Genomic DNA, 14901 nt, shown 5'->3' on the forward strand with positions numbered 1-14901 from the left:
AAAGTATAAGTTATTTTTAGGTTTTTCAATAAACAATTTCCCAATAATTTTGTGAAAGTCATATAACTCGATGAGTTGTTGACATTTTTGAGTGATTCAAAAAACGTGACATCTAATTTTTCCTAATAACAACTTCCCAATTATTGAAAACCTAATAACAACTTCCTAATAACAAAAACGTGACATTTTTTAGTGACATTTTTTATTATTGAAAACCTCTTTTAAAAGTATAAGTCCTTTTTAGGTTTTTCAATAAACAATTTCCCAATAATTTTGTGAAAGTCATATAACTCGATGAGTTGTTGACATTTTTGAGTGATTCCTAAAACATGACATCTAATTTTTCCTAATAACAACTTCATCCAAAAACGTCACATAAAAGATGGGATTTTGGCTAAGTTATACTCAATAATTAAATTTATGATATCTGACTTTTGGACTGTAGGGGTATTAAAGTAATCTCTGCTATAATAAATGTCGCATGTGTGTGTATCATAATTTCAAGTTTACCACTTTGGTTCATATTAATTCCTAAAATATTTTATGAAGAGATCTTAAGCTAAAGATAAGTAACCAAATTAAAATATATTACATTATTAATATATTAGAATGCACATAAAAGAGTAATTGTTATTATTATTGATTTATATTATTCTTAGAGTTTGGCCAAATAAGTAACTATTATTGTTATTCAATATAAGTAATATTTTTCTATGGTTAATGATTTTTATCTTGAAGCATGATAATTGTCCATGTTTTGATAAGTGACTTTTGTCTCGAAGCATTCCATGGTTTGGTAAATGTCTTTTGTCTTGAAACATGAAAATTGTCCATGGTTTTGTAAATCATAATTGAAACATGATATTTTGCGAGACATTAATTTTCCCTACAAGTTGTCGTTAACTTTTGTGGTGATATAAATATGTATATATATTAATAAAATATGCAATTTCAATAAACACTATCGGCTACCAAAATAGCCTCCAAGCAAATAGGTATAAACCCCACATTGGTAATGCGACCAAGGGAAGAACAAGCAGACTGAGTCAACCAATTGACCGCCTTGTTCTCGGATCGTTTTACAAAAGAGATAGAAACATTTGATAAGGATTGTAACAGAGCTTACAATCATCAACAATAAGTCCAAACGGAGAATTTAAAAAGACTGAATTACACAAAGCTTGTACTAAAACTAGACAATCAGATTGCGCACTAGTATGAGTGCCATGAAGTTGCCAAAATAATGCAAAATTATGAGGTTGGGCCATGATCCAACTTAACACCTCCTTTAAGCTAATTGCTTCAGCAATTAGAGGTTCCACATTCCCCGAGTGAAAACCAACAGCTGCCTCCAACAATCTCCCATCATGGTCACGAACCAGCCATCCAAAGCCATATTTATTCTTGGAACTAAAGATTGAAGCATCATAATTAAACTTAACAGTACCAATATCTGGTTTAGTCCAACGCTCCTCCACACCAGCCATGTTAGCTGACGCATTCAGGTGTTCGCAACCATCTTCATGAGCTAATTTCCATGAGTCAAGAAAAGTAATTGCATTACTTACCACCCGTGCCGCTATTGGAGTTTTTTGGCTCCACACCAGATCATTATGGGAACGCCAGATTGCCCAACACACTACTGAAATGCGACTGACAATATTAGTAGCATACCTCTTGCATAAATCTTCATACCAGCTAGGAAATTCAGCCAACCTTCCTAAGTAAATCCCATAATCACTTGAGATAGCAACTCTTAGCGAAAGAGCATTCAACTAAACAGTGGAAAGTAGTTTCCTGAGCAGCAGAGCAAACCGTGCAAACATCTTTCATAGGGACAAACTACCCTTCAGATTAGAGAGAGTTGGAAGGCAATTGGTCAAGGCTCTCCACAAGAAATTTTTAACTTTAGGTGGTAGTTAAAGATGCCAGAATTTACGCCAAAAGCCAGAGTTGTCTGTTGAACTCCACCTATCATTAGCCTCCTGAAGAAGTTTATAAGCACTTCTAACAGAGTACACCCCAAAAGTGTCCTTTGTCCGGTACCAAAAAGCTCTACCTTCATTCTCACTTAGAGGAATACTATAAATAAGAATTTTGTCCCTATCCTCAAATAAATTATCTATAATATTGTTGCGAGATTTTAATGCTACGCAAGTATACGTAATCGCAATTCGTAATAAAACCGGTAAATCTGGATATCGTCCCACAGAGACTGATTTATCAATTACCAAATAATTAATTTATGATTTCTATTTGGTTAATCGAATGTTTGATTTTCAAAATGTAGAAATTAAAGCATAAACAAAATAACTACAGGTAAAACTTAAAGCAAAATTCAAAATAAAAACATAAAGAATTCAAGAAATTAATTCAATAGAAGAATAAAATTAGGGAATTCAATCTCATCAACTATCAACTCTAATATTCATCAATGCAAGAATTACAATCTGTCTTCTTATTAAGATGGCAAGTTAACAAAATCTTTTTATATTCAAGTTACGAAATAAAAAACTCAACCTAGAGCAGAATTTTCTATATTTCAATGACAAATTAAGCATTAAGAGGCAATAAGAACAATAACTCAAGAACCACACAAATAATCATGATACTTTCGTTCAATGATCAATTTTATGTCCAATCAATTATAGCATATCAAAATCTCAATTTTCAGGTTTTGATTCAAAATCATATAGGTTATGAAAATAGATGGTCAATCAATTTTCAAACAATAAACATTAATTGACAAGATATCAATAGAGGAAGAAAGCCAATAAAACTTTGCTTTAATTCATAAAATAGTTTCAAGTGATTCAATTAAAATCCCTAATACATAAATTAGTTCATGTTCATCATTAAGAAATCCATAAACTAGAAATTAACATAAAGTAAAGATAAAAAGAAAAGAACTCTATGTCGATCTAAGCTATTCTCCAAAGTGATCCCAATACTCTTCTCCCAGTCTAGGTGTAATGCCCCGGATTCCCTAATGTGGTTTAACGGCTGGATTAGTTGGCCGGGAGGGCCATAATTGCTTAATTATGCTGTTAAACGTGTTTATGAATGTTTATGAGAATTATATTATAATATAATGTTAATTGTACGCATGTCGGTGATATATGTTGAGACCACATTATGATGTGGGTTTGTTCGAGCTGTTCGACATGAGACGATCGTAGATTATTGATTAGCGGTTTAATCACAGCGGGTTTAAGTGTCGGGACTTGGTTTGAGTCTCGGGGTGATTTTGATGATTAGAGTGTTACCGGGAGATAAAGGGTAACGGGATGTGAATTATTGGTGTTTGAGATTATTGAGAATAACGGGAATTGGAGAGGGTTAATTATGATTAACGAGTTAGGAGGAAAGTACCAAAAATGCCCTTGGGAGTCTTTAAAAACCATTAATTGACCTAGGGGTAAAATGGTCATTTCACCCCTAGGATAGATATAACCCTTATTCAGCTGGAAAAGGTGATGGAAAAACAGAGTGTTTTGAGAGTCCTCCCGTACCTTTTTCCCTTCACTGTTCTTTGTGATTTCTGAACCAATTTTGAGGATTCTAGCTTGGGAAGCAAGCCTTGGGAGATTGGGAGTATGTTCCACTAGTGAAGGCCATCATAAGCCAAGCTTTGGGTAAGTTTCTAACCATAGTTTCTCTGGTTTGCTCTGTTTTAGTTTTGTTTTGCAGCTGAAATGTTTAGGGTGAATTCATGGGTTTTGTTGGGAGTTTTGGCTAGGGTTCCCATGCTTGTGGTGTTTGGGATGTGTTGGGATGGTTTTTGGGTTCACTTGGCATCAAGAATAGGCTTTGGAAGCTTGGGAATCGAGTTAGAATCGAAGGAGATGAAGAAGGTCGGTTCAGGGGTGTTCTGGGCTGGAGGTAGCGCTACAGCGCCCACCCTAGGGCGCTATAGCGCTCCTCAGGGAGGTTTCTGGCTCTTGGGCGGTTCTGAGTATAGCGCTGTAGCGCTAGGGGTTGAGCGCTGTAGCGCTACCCTGTTCCTTCCAAACCCCGTTTTGAGTGTTTTTAAGGGTTTTTGACTTGGGGTTTCAATCCTTAAGGCCCGGGATCGATTCTACTCACCGTGTGGGCATGTTTCGAGGTCCCGAGGATGGTGCTTAGGTTAAGACCCTATTATTGTGGATTCTCATTAATGGAGGTTATAATTGGTTGTGATTAGGTAACCGCTAAGGAACTAAAAGACCGATCGTTCTCAGGGGTCGTCTTTACCATACTTCTCGCTCGAACTTGAGGTAAGAAAACAGTGTATGGACACAGTTGCACCCTGTACAGGTATATGACATGCATGGTTTGATATTGAGGCATGTTGTTTGTTATATGTGAACGTGGTTTGCATATCAAATGCTAATAATTGCTGATCACCTGTTAAAGACACTGACTAGTCAGGGACCGACTCTAAAGTCGATGATCACGCATTGAGTGGCTCTATGGCATTAATGCGAGACCGACCTAAGGTCGAAGAAACTTACAAGCGCTTGCCTGGTCTACGACCAGATGACTATAGCCAAAGTATATGACCCCGGTGACCGTTTGTCACGTGGCTAAGGGACGTTGTCCATAGTTTCGACTCTAGAGTCGTGAGGAAGGTTATGTTGGTGACCAATCACCATGCACCTGTCCTGAACATGCTTATGAAAGAAATCACTTATCAGTTAAGCCCTGGTGACCCTATCGTCACATGGCTAGAAGGAGCGATGCTCATTACTGTGACTTTTGGCTATTGTCACCTATTTGTTGGACTGATAGTCCTGAGTGGTTATTATGGCCGTTGTTGATATTACATCATGTTCTATTATGTTTTCTTGCTGGGCCTTGGCTCATGGGTGCTATGTGGTGCAGGTAAAGGAAAGGAAAAGCTTGGCCAGCCTTGAGTGGAGAGCTTGGGCGATGTAATGTACATACAGGGCCGCTTGACCGCCACGGTCGAGGAGTTCTCAGAGGGACTAGGGGTTTACCCTATCCGCTTAGGCCGGCGGAGTTTGTAAATTGAAACTGTAGTGACTCTTTTGTAATATGAACTACTTGTAAACATTTTAAAAGGCTCATGAGCAGTTTATTTACTTAATGAAATGTACCCTCTCCTTTTACTGGTTTTCCACCTTAACCTGATATTAACACTTAGAACACGTTTTTAGCCAAAGGACTCGGGTAGCGAGTCAAATTTCCGGTTCACCGTTCTCCGTAACTGTTCTGGGGTAGCCAGGGCGTTACACTAGGTTTGCAAAAAGTGCTTTTTTTCCTCTCCAAAATTGTGATTTAAATCTGATTAGCGTTTCTCCTAAACATGAAATGACCAAAACATCCTTCACTAAAAAATTGTGTTTTTCACATTTCTGGACATATCCTACGGCTGCAGGATGGCATTCCTATGGTTGCAGCTTTTGCTCTGAAATGCTCGTTTTGCCATTTTTTTGTCTTTTTGTCGGGATTTCCACCTAGATTCCATACAAAAACCCCCAACTCCTTCGACACCTGAAAACACACTGAAACAAGCATTAAATAGAACAAAACAAACCTAAACACCTAAAAGCACACGAATAAACGAGTCTAAAACTCGTTTATCAAATATCATCATCTCTCTGCCCAACTTTGAATAGATCCCTATCCACCCTGCCTTACAATGCCTCATGGTTCAAATGCACAAAAGGATCCTCAAAATGAGGTAACCACGATTGGTTAAGAATTTAGATCCCTTGACCCGAACCCGCCCTCCAACGCACTCCCATTTTCACAATTCTCTTAGCCTCCCAAGTGCTTCTCCAAATGTAGCTCGGATTACTACCTACCTTAGCATTAATGTAAGAACTATTGGAGTAATATCGGGCCTAGAACACCTTCCCCACCTATGAATGAGGTTGAGTAAGAAGTCTCCAACCTTGTTTTCCCAACAACGCTAGATTAAAATCCTAGAGATTACGAAAGCCTAGTCCACCTTTATTCTTATGAAGACACAACTTATCCCATTTCTTCCAATGAATTCCTTTTTCACGAGAAGAAGATGTGTGCCACCAAAATCTGCTCCTGAGCCGGTCTACATTCTTGTACAATCCCTCCAGTAATAAGAACACACTCATAGCGTATGAAGGAAGGGATTGAACAACCGTTTTCAATAAAACCTTTTTACCCACCCTAGATAAAAGCTTGTTATCCCAACTTTGCACCTTGTTTCTCACTTTATCTTTCAAAAAGCCAAAAACCACATTTTTACTACGACCAATAGCACTAGGCAAACCCAAATAAAGACTACCTTCATTGGCCTCTTCCATGTTAAGAATCAACTTAATCTCCTCTTTAGTACTTGACAAAGTATTAGAACTAAAAGAGATAGAAGATTTTTGGAGATTGACTTTTTTGCCCGAAACCCTCTCATATTTCCTCAGCAATTCTAAAACTTTGGTTGCCTCTAGAGCATTAGCATTACAATACAAAAAAAATTCATCCACAAAAAGCATATGTGTCATAAACAGGGCACCTCTAGCAACCTGACACCCATGCAATAACTTTTTCTCTTCAAACCTACGAACAAGTGCAAAGAAGCCTTCCGCACAAATAATAATTAAATACAGGGATAAAGGATCTCCCTGTATGATGCCTCTAAAATGTACAATAGGCCCGATTACCTCGCTCCTATGAGTGATATTATAACTAACTGACCGTACACAGGCCATGATCAAGTTCACCCAAATATCCGCAAAACCCATTTTCCTCAAAATAGCTTCAATAAACGCCCACTCCAGCGTATCATAGGCTTTACTCATGTCTAGTTTTAAAGTCATATAATCCTGAGAACCCTACTGCATTTGCTTAAGATGATGAAGAACCTCAGAAGAAATCATCACATTATCAATGATAAGTCTCCCCTGAATAAATGCGCTTTGATAATCTGAAACCACAGAGGACAATAAACCCTTCATCCTGTTCGCAAGCACCTTCGAAATCACCTTATACAATACATTACAGAGTGCAATAGGTTGTAAGTCCCCCATAGCAACTAGATTCTTCTTCTTAGGAATAAAAAACAAATTCATGTCGTTCAAATTATTAGGCAATACTCGCTGAGCAAAAAATTCTGGAACTGTCTTTACCACATAATAACCGACAATATTCCAACATTTTTTATAAAATGTTGGAGTCATTCCATCCAGACCAAGGGACTTGTCAGGATGCATCTGAAATAAAGCCTCCTTCACCTCTTGACCCTCCACTGGCCTCAACAAATTCATATTTTGTTCTGTAGTAACCGAATATGGAATACAATCCAACACATCGTCCTCCACCAAACCTGAGGTAGCAAAAATATTAGTAAAATAGTCTGCCATAAGTGATGAAAGGCCATTATCCCAATCTACCTAATCTCCATTTTCATTTTTAAGCCTGTGAAGCAAATTATTTTTATGACGCGAACTAGCTGAGGCATGAAAAATTTTAATATTTTGATCCCCGTCTTTGAGCCACAGTTGCTTCGATCTTTGTCTCCAATAAATTTCCTTCTAATATGCAATACTTCAGCAAGACCTTTTTTCGCATTTTCATAACCAGCCACTGAGACAGAATCAACTTTATTTCTCAGCCTTTTCATCTGGCTTTTACACTGAATAATACGCTTGTTGACCCACGATTTGGCCAACTGACATGGAGTCAAAATATGAATGATATGAACAAATATAAAGAAAGTAATATAATGACGAAAGTAAAGAAAACACAGCAATTTATAGTGGTTCGGCCCCAGAATCTGGTAATGACCTACGTCCACTTAGAATTATATTGATATGAAATCAGAAGTGTGATCAGAGAACTCAGGTTCAATGAGTTTCAGCACTTCACTTAAAGCAATACAAGTGTTTTGGCAGAAATTCTATCTCTCTCCTTTTTTCCTCTCGTCTCAAAGGAAAGGTCCCCTCCCCTTGAGCTATTTCTTGCTATTTATAGGCTCAAGGAGGGTTACCGATTATTTGTTGCAGATATTATCCCCTGAATAGTGGGATACTCGGAAGATTGCATGAGATAAATTCGGGATTTACAAGGATCTTCCCATAAATGCCGTTCTGTTAATGGAACCACTGACCAGACTGGTCGCGGTCTAGATAGGCCTGTCATGCTTCTGGTGTGTCTCCTGGTCGATACTCTAGCATATGCTTCCAGGTGTCAGCCACGTATCAAGAATTTATTTGCCCCGTCACACATGCTGATTTACCTGATAACATTTGCCCCCCAAAGTTTATTTACTACGAACAGTAAATAAACTTTGAACGAATGACTCTTCGGTAATGCCTCCTGACGTGTCAGAACCCTTCGTGCGCCCTTGAAAAAAGCAACCCACTCCTGTCTATTCAGGACTTTTCAGTTTCCCAGAAACAATTTCGACGGCTATCACGTTTCCCCATACTTCGAAAAGGGAAACTTAATGATCACACCTTTTGAATATCAGAGACAAACTTATATAAGATCACCAGAGCCATTTCTTTCCTTTTCACGCACGCCACTACTCTGCTGAAAAACTCTAAAAACCATAGCTTTACTTTCTCCGGCGAACTTTCCTTTGTGCTTTTTAGACTCAGACGGTGGGCTCCTTGACTCCCGAAGCTCTCATTTCCATCTCCACGACCATTTTCCTTGGTAAGTTTTTTTGAAACTCCATGCTTCTAATTTTTTGTAGTGCACTGTTTAAGTCTCTCGGTTTTTAGTTTTTGAATGCCTGCAAATAGGATATTTTTGTAGGCAGAGTAGGCTTATGAGTAAGTTTAAGACCTAGGATCAATGCTTTTTAGGACGTAAAATCGAAGTAGTATTTCGATTTTTAGGCTAGTTGAAAATAATTTTTTTTCCCGCCCTAAGGGGAGTTGAAAAAGCTTTTCAGGAAAACTTTTCACTTTCACCCTTTTGATCCGTTTCTTAAACTGTTCGCACAGAAAGACTTAGTTTCTTGTTAGAATAATGTTATATAAAGGCTTAGCTTTTATATTCGACCAGTGTTATTCTGAAAGCCTTCTAGATTCCTCTGACCTCGCCTCCCCATTCTTCTGTTTGCAGATTTTAATGCCAGATTTGTGGGGAGGTGAGAGACCCATCGACGACGACCTCCTCGCCCAACTGCTCGAGGGAGAAGATCATCCAGCACCGCCTCTACCAGATACCTTTCTCACGAACTTCTTCCAGGCCTCACCCTTCTCCTCCAATGGCTCGTTCAAAATCTTCTGGCAAGAAAAGGCCCGAGTCTGAAAGTAACCCTTCTTCTCCTGCCCAGCCTGATTCGCAGGCGGGGGCTCCCTCGACCAGTGGTTGAGAGAATCTTGTTCCTGACCCTAATATCTAAACTAGGGCTCGTCCTCGCCATCGGAATCCGCCTGATGTCGAGTGGTATACTCCCCCAGCCAGTTCGATGACCCTCCGGATGGTCGCCAACTGCTTCAGAAGATACCCCCTAACGGGGGTAACCATTACGCGCCCCACTGCGGATCAGAGGGCTAATCGTCCAGGAGGAGCGAACAACGCCTGGTCCCGGTATCACATTGAAGCGGGGGCTTATCTCCCTCTTCATCCTTTCTTTGTAGGGGTGGCCAACTATTTCGGCGTCGCTCCTTTTCAAATAACTCCTAACAGATATAGGATGTTGCCTGCACTCTATGTCCTGTACAAACTTAACAAATGGCCAGAACCTTCACCCCATGAGGTTAACTACCTCTTTGACCTCAAGTCCAATCCTCAACACAACGGGACGGGCTTTTTTCACTTCTGTCACCAGGAAACTGGCCGGACGTTTTTGAGTGGCACCACCCATATATCGAACGTGGGGCATTACAACAAGGAGTATTTCTTCACTCCGGATATATCCAGTAACAGCTTGGCCTTCGCGAGAGGAGGTATAAATTTGTCTTTGCCTTGGTCGATATTTTATCACGGAGTATTTCCTTTCATCATTTCTCAAACTTGATCTGTTTTTCAGGCCCCTGGTTGCGTCCGACCCCAACACCAGACATGGTGTTGAGGTTTAACACCCTGGCCAAGATGTCTGCTGCAGCCAAATGTGTCAAAAATCTGACACTAGAGAAGAACTTGAGGTCTTCTGGCCTTCTGGCTTCTCGCCATGAAAATAGAGGGTCCGTAGCGGACGATCCTACTGCCGAGGGGGTTCCCGAGCAGCAACCTCTTGTGCCCTCTCCTAGGAGGAGGCCCACAGGAGTTACGATCAGGGAACCCACAGGTAGCCCTTCTGCAGAAAGGCCTTCTGCTCCCCAAGGCAAGGGGAAAGAAAAGGCCACAGATACTGTCGTTGATTTGGAGGAATCTTCTGATGACAATGGTAACGTTATTTCGCTTTTAAATGATTTTCCAATCCCTTGTCATATGTTTGACGGGGATGGTAACTTTACATATGCTCCCAATCTAGGGCCAAACTTCTTCGTGCCAGAAAATGAGTATATGATTAATAGAGTCAATAGTATAGCGACCAGTAGTTGTAGCTCGGGTATTCACTTTATTATCTTCTTTCTATTGTATTACTTACCTTCACCTTTCTCTTCCCTTACTAACCGCTTGTGCTTATTTTCATGCAGACAGGTCGACTCCCAATATTTTTGACATGTACCAGGCCGAAGAGGAAGAGGAAGTCCCTCAACTTCAATGGAGGTCAAAGAAGCGGACTGGTGAAACCAGTCAAGGTCCTTCGGCTAAGAAGAATCGACCAGAAGACCTTCCTCAGGGTACACCAACTGGGCAACGTCCTGCGCCAACTGGGCGAACTCCCACTCCTCCTCCAGCTCATTCTGAACAGCAAAACACTCCTGCTCGGTCCAACCCTCCACCTGCGCCTGCTAGGGAGCAGCTTTCTCGCGAAGAGGCCCATGAGGCCAGGCTCGTGAGCCGTACCATCCGATCCGCTAAGGATCGAATTGAACGCATAGGCAAAGGTGAGCGTGTTGGGGCCGCCATGATCCAAGCTGAAGAGTTACCAGTCGATCAGATCCTAAACAGGGCTCTGAACGAGATCTCCAGTGTAAGTATTTCTTTATTCCTCGAGTCTTTGTTTTTTTTTTTTTATCCTTCGTGATAAGTCTTGACTTCTTTTTCTTTCGTTTACAGGCCTTACTTTCTGCCATTACTGCTCGTACCCGAGCCCAGGCCTACTTTGAGCAGATTGAGGCTAAAGTTCTCGAGAAGCATCAGGTGAAGGCGGCTGAGGAACTTTCGGCTGCTGAGGCCAAACATGCTAAGGAGTTGGAGACGGTGGTCCGAGAGAGGGATGCAGCGGTAACCAAACTGTTCGCGGTTGAAGCTGTAAAAGATGCAGCGGTTAAGCTGAGGGAAGAGTACCGGTCGTACAACAAAACTCATCTCCGCGAAATCAAGCATCTGGAGGGGGTAGTCAAGTCTAAAGACGAGACTATTGCTGTAATGCCCCGAATTCCCCGATGAGTTTAACGGCATGAATAGTAGGTCGGGAGGGCCATACTTGTTTAATTATGTTATTAATCGATTAAATGCATGTATATGTTGATTATATTATGATATGATGTGAAATGCATGCATATGAGTCCATATTTACAATTACAGGGGTATGATGATAATTTGGCCCGTTGAGGGTAATTTGTGTATTTGGGTGCATAACTTGATTTGTGAATGAGATTCTATTATTATGGAGATATATTCGAGCTAAGCAACATGAGACGGTTATTTTTAGTGGATTAGCGGTTTTACCATAATGGGGTCAATTTTGGGGTAATAGAAATGTTCATTTCATGATAAATTGGGAATATTTGTGATCAGGGTGAAATTTTGGAGGTTTTGACTATAATGTCCCCGGGGGTGTTTTCGGGACCCCGAGCATTAGGTTTTATTTGAGGTTACTTAAGGTTGAAGTAGCTTATTAGATAGAACATACGATAGAAAACCTTCCGTTCTCCCTTTTCAAAGTTCGTTTTACCGTTTGAGCCTTTTTGACGAAATCTTGAGTTCTAGGAGTCGGAATCGAGTGAGGATCGAGGCATAGCGATCCTAGGGAAGATTAGAAGCTTCTTAACTGAAGGATTCGACAGAAAACAACCCAATTGAAGGTAATCGAAGTTTAAGTTTTGAGTTTTTCCGAGTTTCTAAGCTTTGAATTGATTTTGTGAATTGTTGAGTTTTCGGTTCGTTCGAGCCTTGGGTTTTGAGGGTTTTGATGCATGGGGAAGCTTGGGAACTTTGTCTTGATGATTGGGGAATGTTTAGGGATGATTTTGGAGTGTTAGAAACGCGGTTGGGAATGGCCCAGGGTGGAGTGCCGCGGCCCTGTTCTTGAGGCGCCACGACCCTTCTTTGAAGAAGCAGGTGGAGGCCTTGTGCCTGCTGGGCGCCGCGGCCCTAGCCTCTGGGAACCCTGGGGGCCGCGGCCCAAGGTGCTAGGGCCGCAGCCCTTGCCCTGTTTTCGCCCCGTTTGCTCGTTTTGACCCCGGAAACCTAGTTTTAGGCCTCGGGAGTGTCCTTGCTACTTGGATTAGCTTGGATTGATCTCTTGGAGGTTAGATAATGGTTTGAGACCCTTGATTATCTTTATTATTAATGGTATCCCAAATGTGTTGTGATTAGGTAACCGCTAAAGGACTAAAAGCTAAACCGTTCTCAGAGGTTGTTCTTTTGTTCATTCTAGCTCGACTCAAAGGTAAGAAAACTGCACCCCAAAGTGTGACATGCATGGATATTTGTGAGGCATGTTGATTGTATAAATATGGACATGGATTGAATACAGAATCGACAAAAGTGTTAGTATCAGCTGTGAGGCTGTGACTTACTTGTCAGGCTCGGCAGTGTTACTGGACACAGGTCAGGAAGCGCTGACTTACTTGTCAGAACGGCCTTAGCGTGAATCACGCAAGCCAACAGAGATTAGATCTAATCGACCATTAGCATTGAATGACTCAAGGAGCATTAATGCCTGACCGACCCTGAGGGTCGATGAGCAAACAGAGCCTGGAGGCTAGTGGCTTACCTATCAGCCACTCTCCCGCTACAAAGCAGAGCTTGAAAGCTAGTGGCTTACCTATCAGCCACTCTCTTGCTAGAAAATAGAGCTTGAAGGCTAGTGGCTTACCCATCAGCCACTCTTCCGCTACAAAACAGAGCTTGGAGGCTGGTGGCTTACCTAGCAGCCACTCTCCCGCTAGAAAAGAGAGCTTGGAGGCTAGTGGCTTACTCAACAGCCACTCTCCCGTTAAAATCATGTGATGTTCATTTGCTTGTTTGAAAGCTTTATGTTCAGTATGATTATAATGATAATCATTTGATAATGTTTATGAGAAATGTTATGTTTTCTTGCTGGGCTTTGGCTCATGGGTGCTATGTGGTGCAGGTAAAGGGAAAGAAAAGCTCACCTAGCCTTGAGTGGAGACTTGATGTGGTGTTGTGTACATATGCGGCCGCTTGACCACCACGGCCAAGGCGTTCTCAGAGGAACTAGGGGGTTTACCCTATTTTTGCCGCTTAGGTCGGCGGGATTGTAAATTTCAAACACTAGTGACCATTTTGTACTGAGAACCTCTTGTAAATGTTTTGTTTAGCTCTGCAGAGCAGTTTGTAATAAAATCTCCATTTCCTACCTTAACCTGTTAATCATACTTAGAGCACGTTTTTGACCAAAGGACTCAGGCAATGAGTCAAATTTCCGGTCCACCGTTCACCGTAACTGTTCTGGGGTAGCCAGGGCGTTACAACTTGGTATCAGAGCAATGCCAAGGTTAAGGTTCCTGTAGACTGGCTGGGCATGTACACACATCACTGAAGTCAAGCTCGACTCTTGGTTTGGTAACTCTTTATGTAGTTATGTGCATAACTGCCTAAATGTGGTGCAAATGCTTTACCTGTATGCATGAGATATCATGAACTGTTATATGATACATGCTGAGTGCTGAGTGCCATAAACATGTATCTGTTTGTGCATATTGAATGACTGTGGAATATGATAATTGTCTGCTTGTTCTTGGACCGTGAGGCGGCAAGAGGTTTAGTTATGACTACCTGACCGGCCGTATTGATTGTTGTTTCAGTAAGGTATCAGTGACAGAATGAACCCAGAACAGACAGACACTACAGCTGGCCAGAGTGGTCAGGGTCAGAATAATGACAACAGTCAGGGTCAAGAGAATGACCATTCCCAGATTCCACAGCCAGCACCTGCTAACTGGCAACAGTTGTTTAGTGACTTGCATGCTATAGTGTTGAAACAAGGGGATGAGCTTCGTCTCCTGAGGCAGCAACAAGCGCCTGCAGTGGTTAATGTATCAGAGGCACCTTCTGTGTCAGTGCCAGTTATTGGGCAACAGCCTGGGGTTGAAAACAGATTGGAACCTCTTTATGAGCGGTTCAGGAAACAGCAACCTCCAATGTTTGAAGGCAGCGCTGATCCTATCAAAGCTAAGCAATGGATGAGCATGCTTACCACTATGCTTGACTTTATGAGGGTAGTTGGTAATGAGAGGGTGGCCTGTGCTGCCTATATGTTTCGGGAAGATGCCCGGATTTGGTGGGAAGTGGTTGGTCAGACCAAGGATGTTAATCTCCTGAGCTGGGAGGAATTTCAAACTTTGTTTAATGAGAAATACTATAATGACGCTATAAGAGCGGCGAAAGCCGATGAGTTTATGAGGCTATTGCAGGGAAGCTTATCAGTTACTGAATATGCCTTAAAGTTTGACCGTTTGGCAAAGTTTGCCAAAGAGCTGGTGCCCACTGATGGGACCAGGAGAGAGAGATTTCTCCAGGGGCTACAGCCCAGGTTAGCCCGTGACGTTCGCATCACCACTGTGGCAGGAGCCACTACTTATGCACAGGTGGTGGAGAAGGCACTCACAGCTGAGAGTGCGGAGATTAAGATCTGGCGTGACAATGCAGCCAGAAAGGATTTCA

The 14901-nt window shown here is 41.5% G+C and overlaps 1 protein-coding gene across 1 annotated transcript; it reads right to left on the reverse strand.

Moving 5' to 3' along the window:
- Positions 1-6815: 6815 nt before the first annotated feature.
- LOC133795050 (uncharacterized) lies at positions 6816-8483 on the reverse strand. Its single transcript, XM_062232504.1, has 3 exons — positions 8439-8483; positions 7480-7651; positions 6816-7306 (listed from the first exon to the last, which is right to left on the reverse strand). Exons 1-3 carry the CDS (start codon positions 8481-8483, stop codon positions 6816-6818), a joined length of 708 nt encoding a protein of 235 aa, XP_062088488.1.
- Between the last annotated feature and the right edge of the window lie 6418 nt (positions 8484-14901).

The sequence above is a fragment of the Humulus lupulus genome, chromosome 8 (genome assembly GCF_963169125.1).
Source record: "Humulus lupulus chromosome 8, drHumLupu1.1, whole genome shotgun sequence".
Lineage (NCBI taxonomy): Eukaryota > Viridiplantae > Streptophyta > Magnoliopsida > Rosales > Cannabaceae > Humulus > Humulus lupulus.

Excerpts from the sequence above, each read along its gene's own strand:
- LOC133795050 (XM_062232504.1), bottom strand. The coding sequence starts at position 8,483 with ATGGCTCTGGTGATCTTATATAAGTTTGTCTCTGATATTCAAAAG. Across the intron at positions 7,652-8,438 it reads TTGTCTCTGATATTCAAAAG|TTGGCCAAATCGTGGGTCAA; the intron begins GTGTGATCATTA and ends ACTCCATGTCAG. Across the intron at positions 7,307-7,479 it reads AGACAAAGATCGAAGCAACT|GTTTGGTGGAGGACGATGTG; the intron begins GTGGCTCAAAGA and ends TTGCTACCTCAG.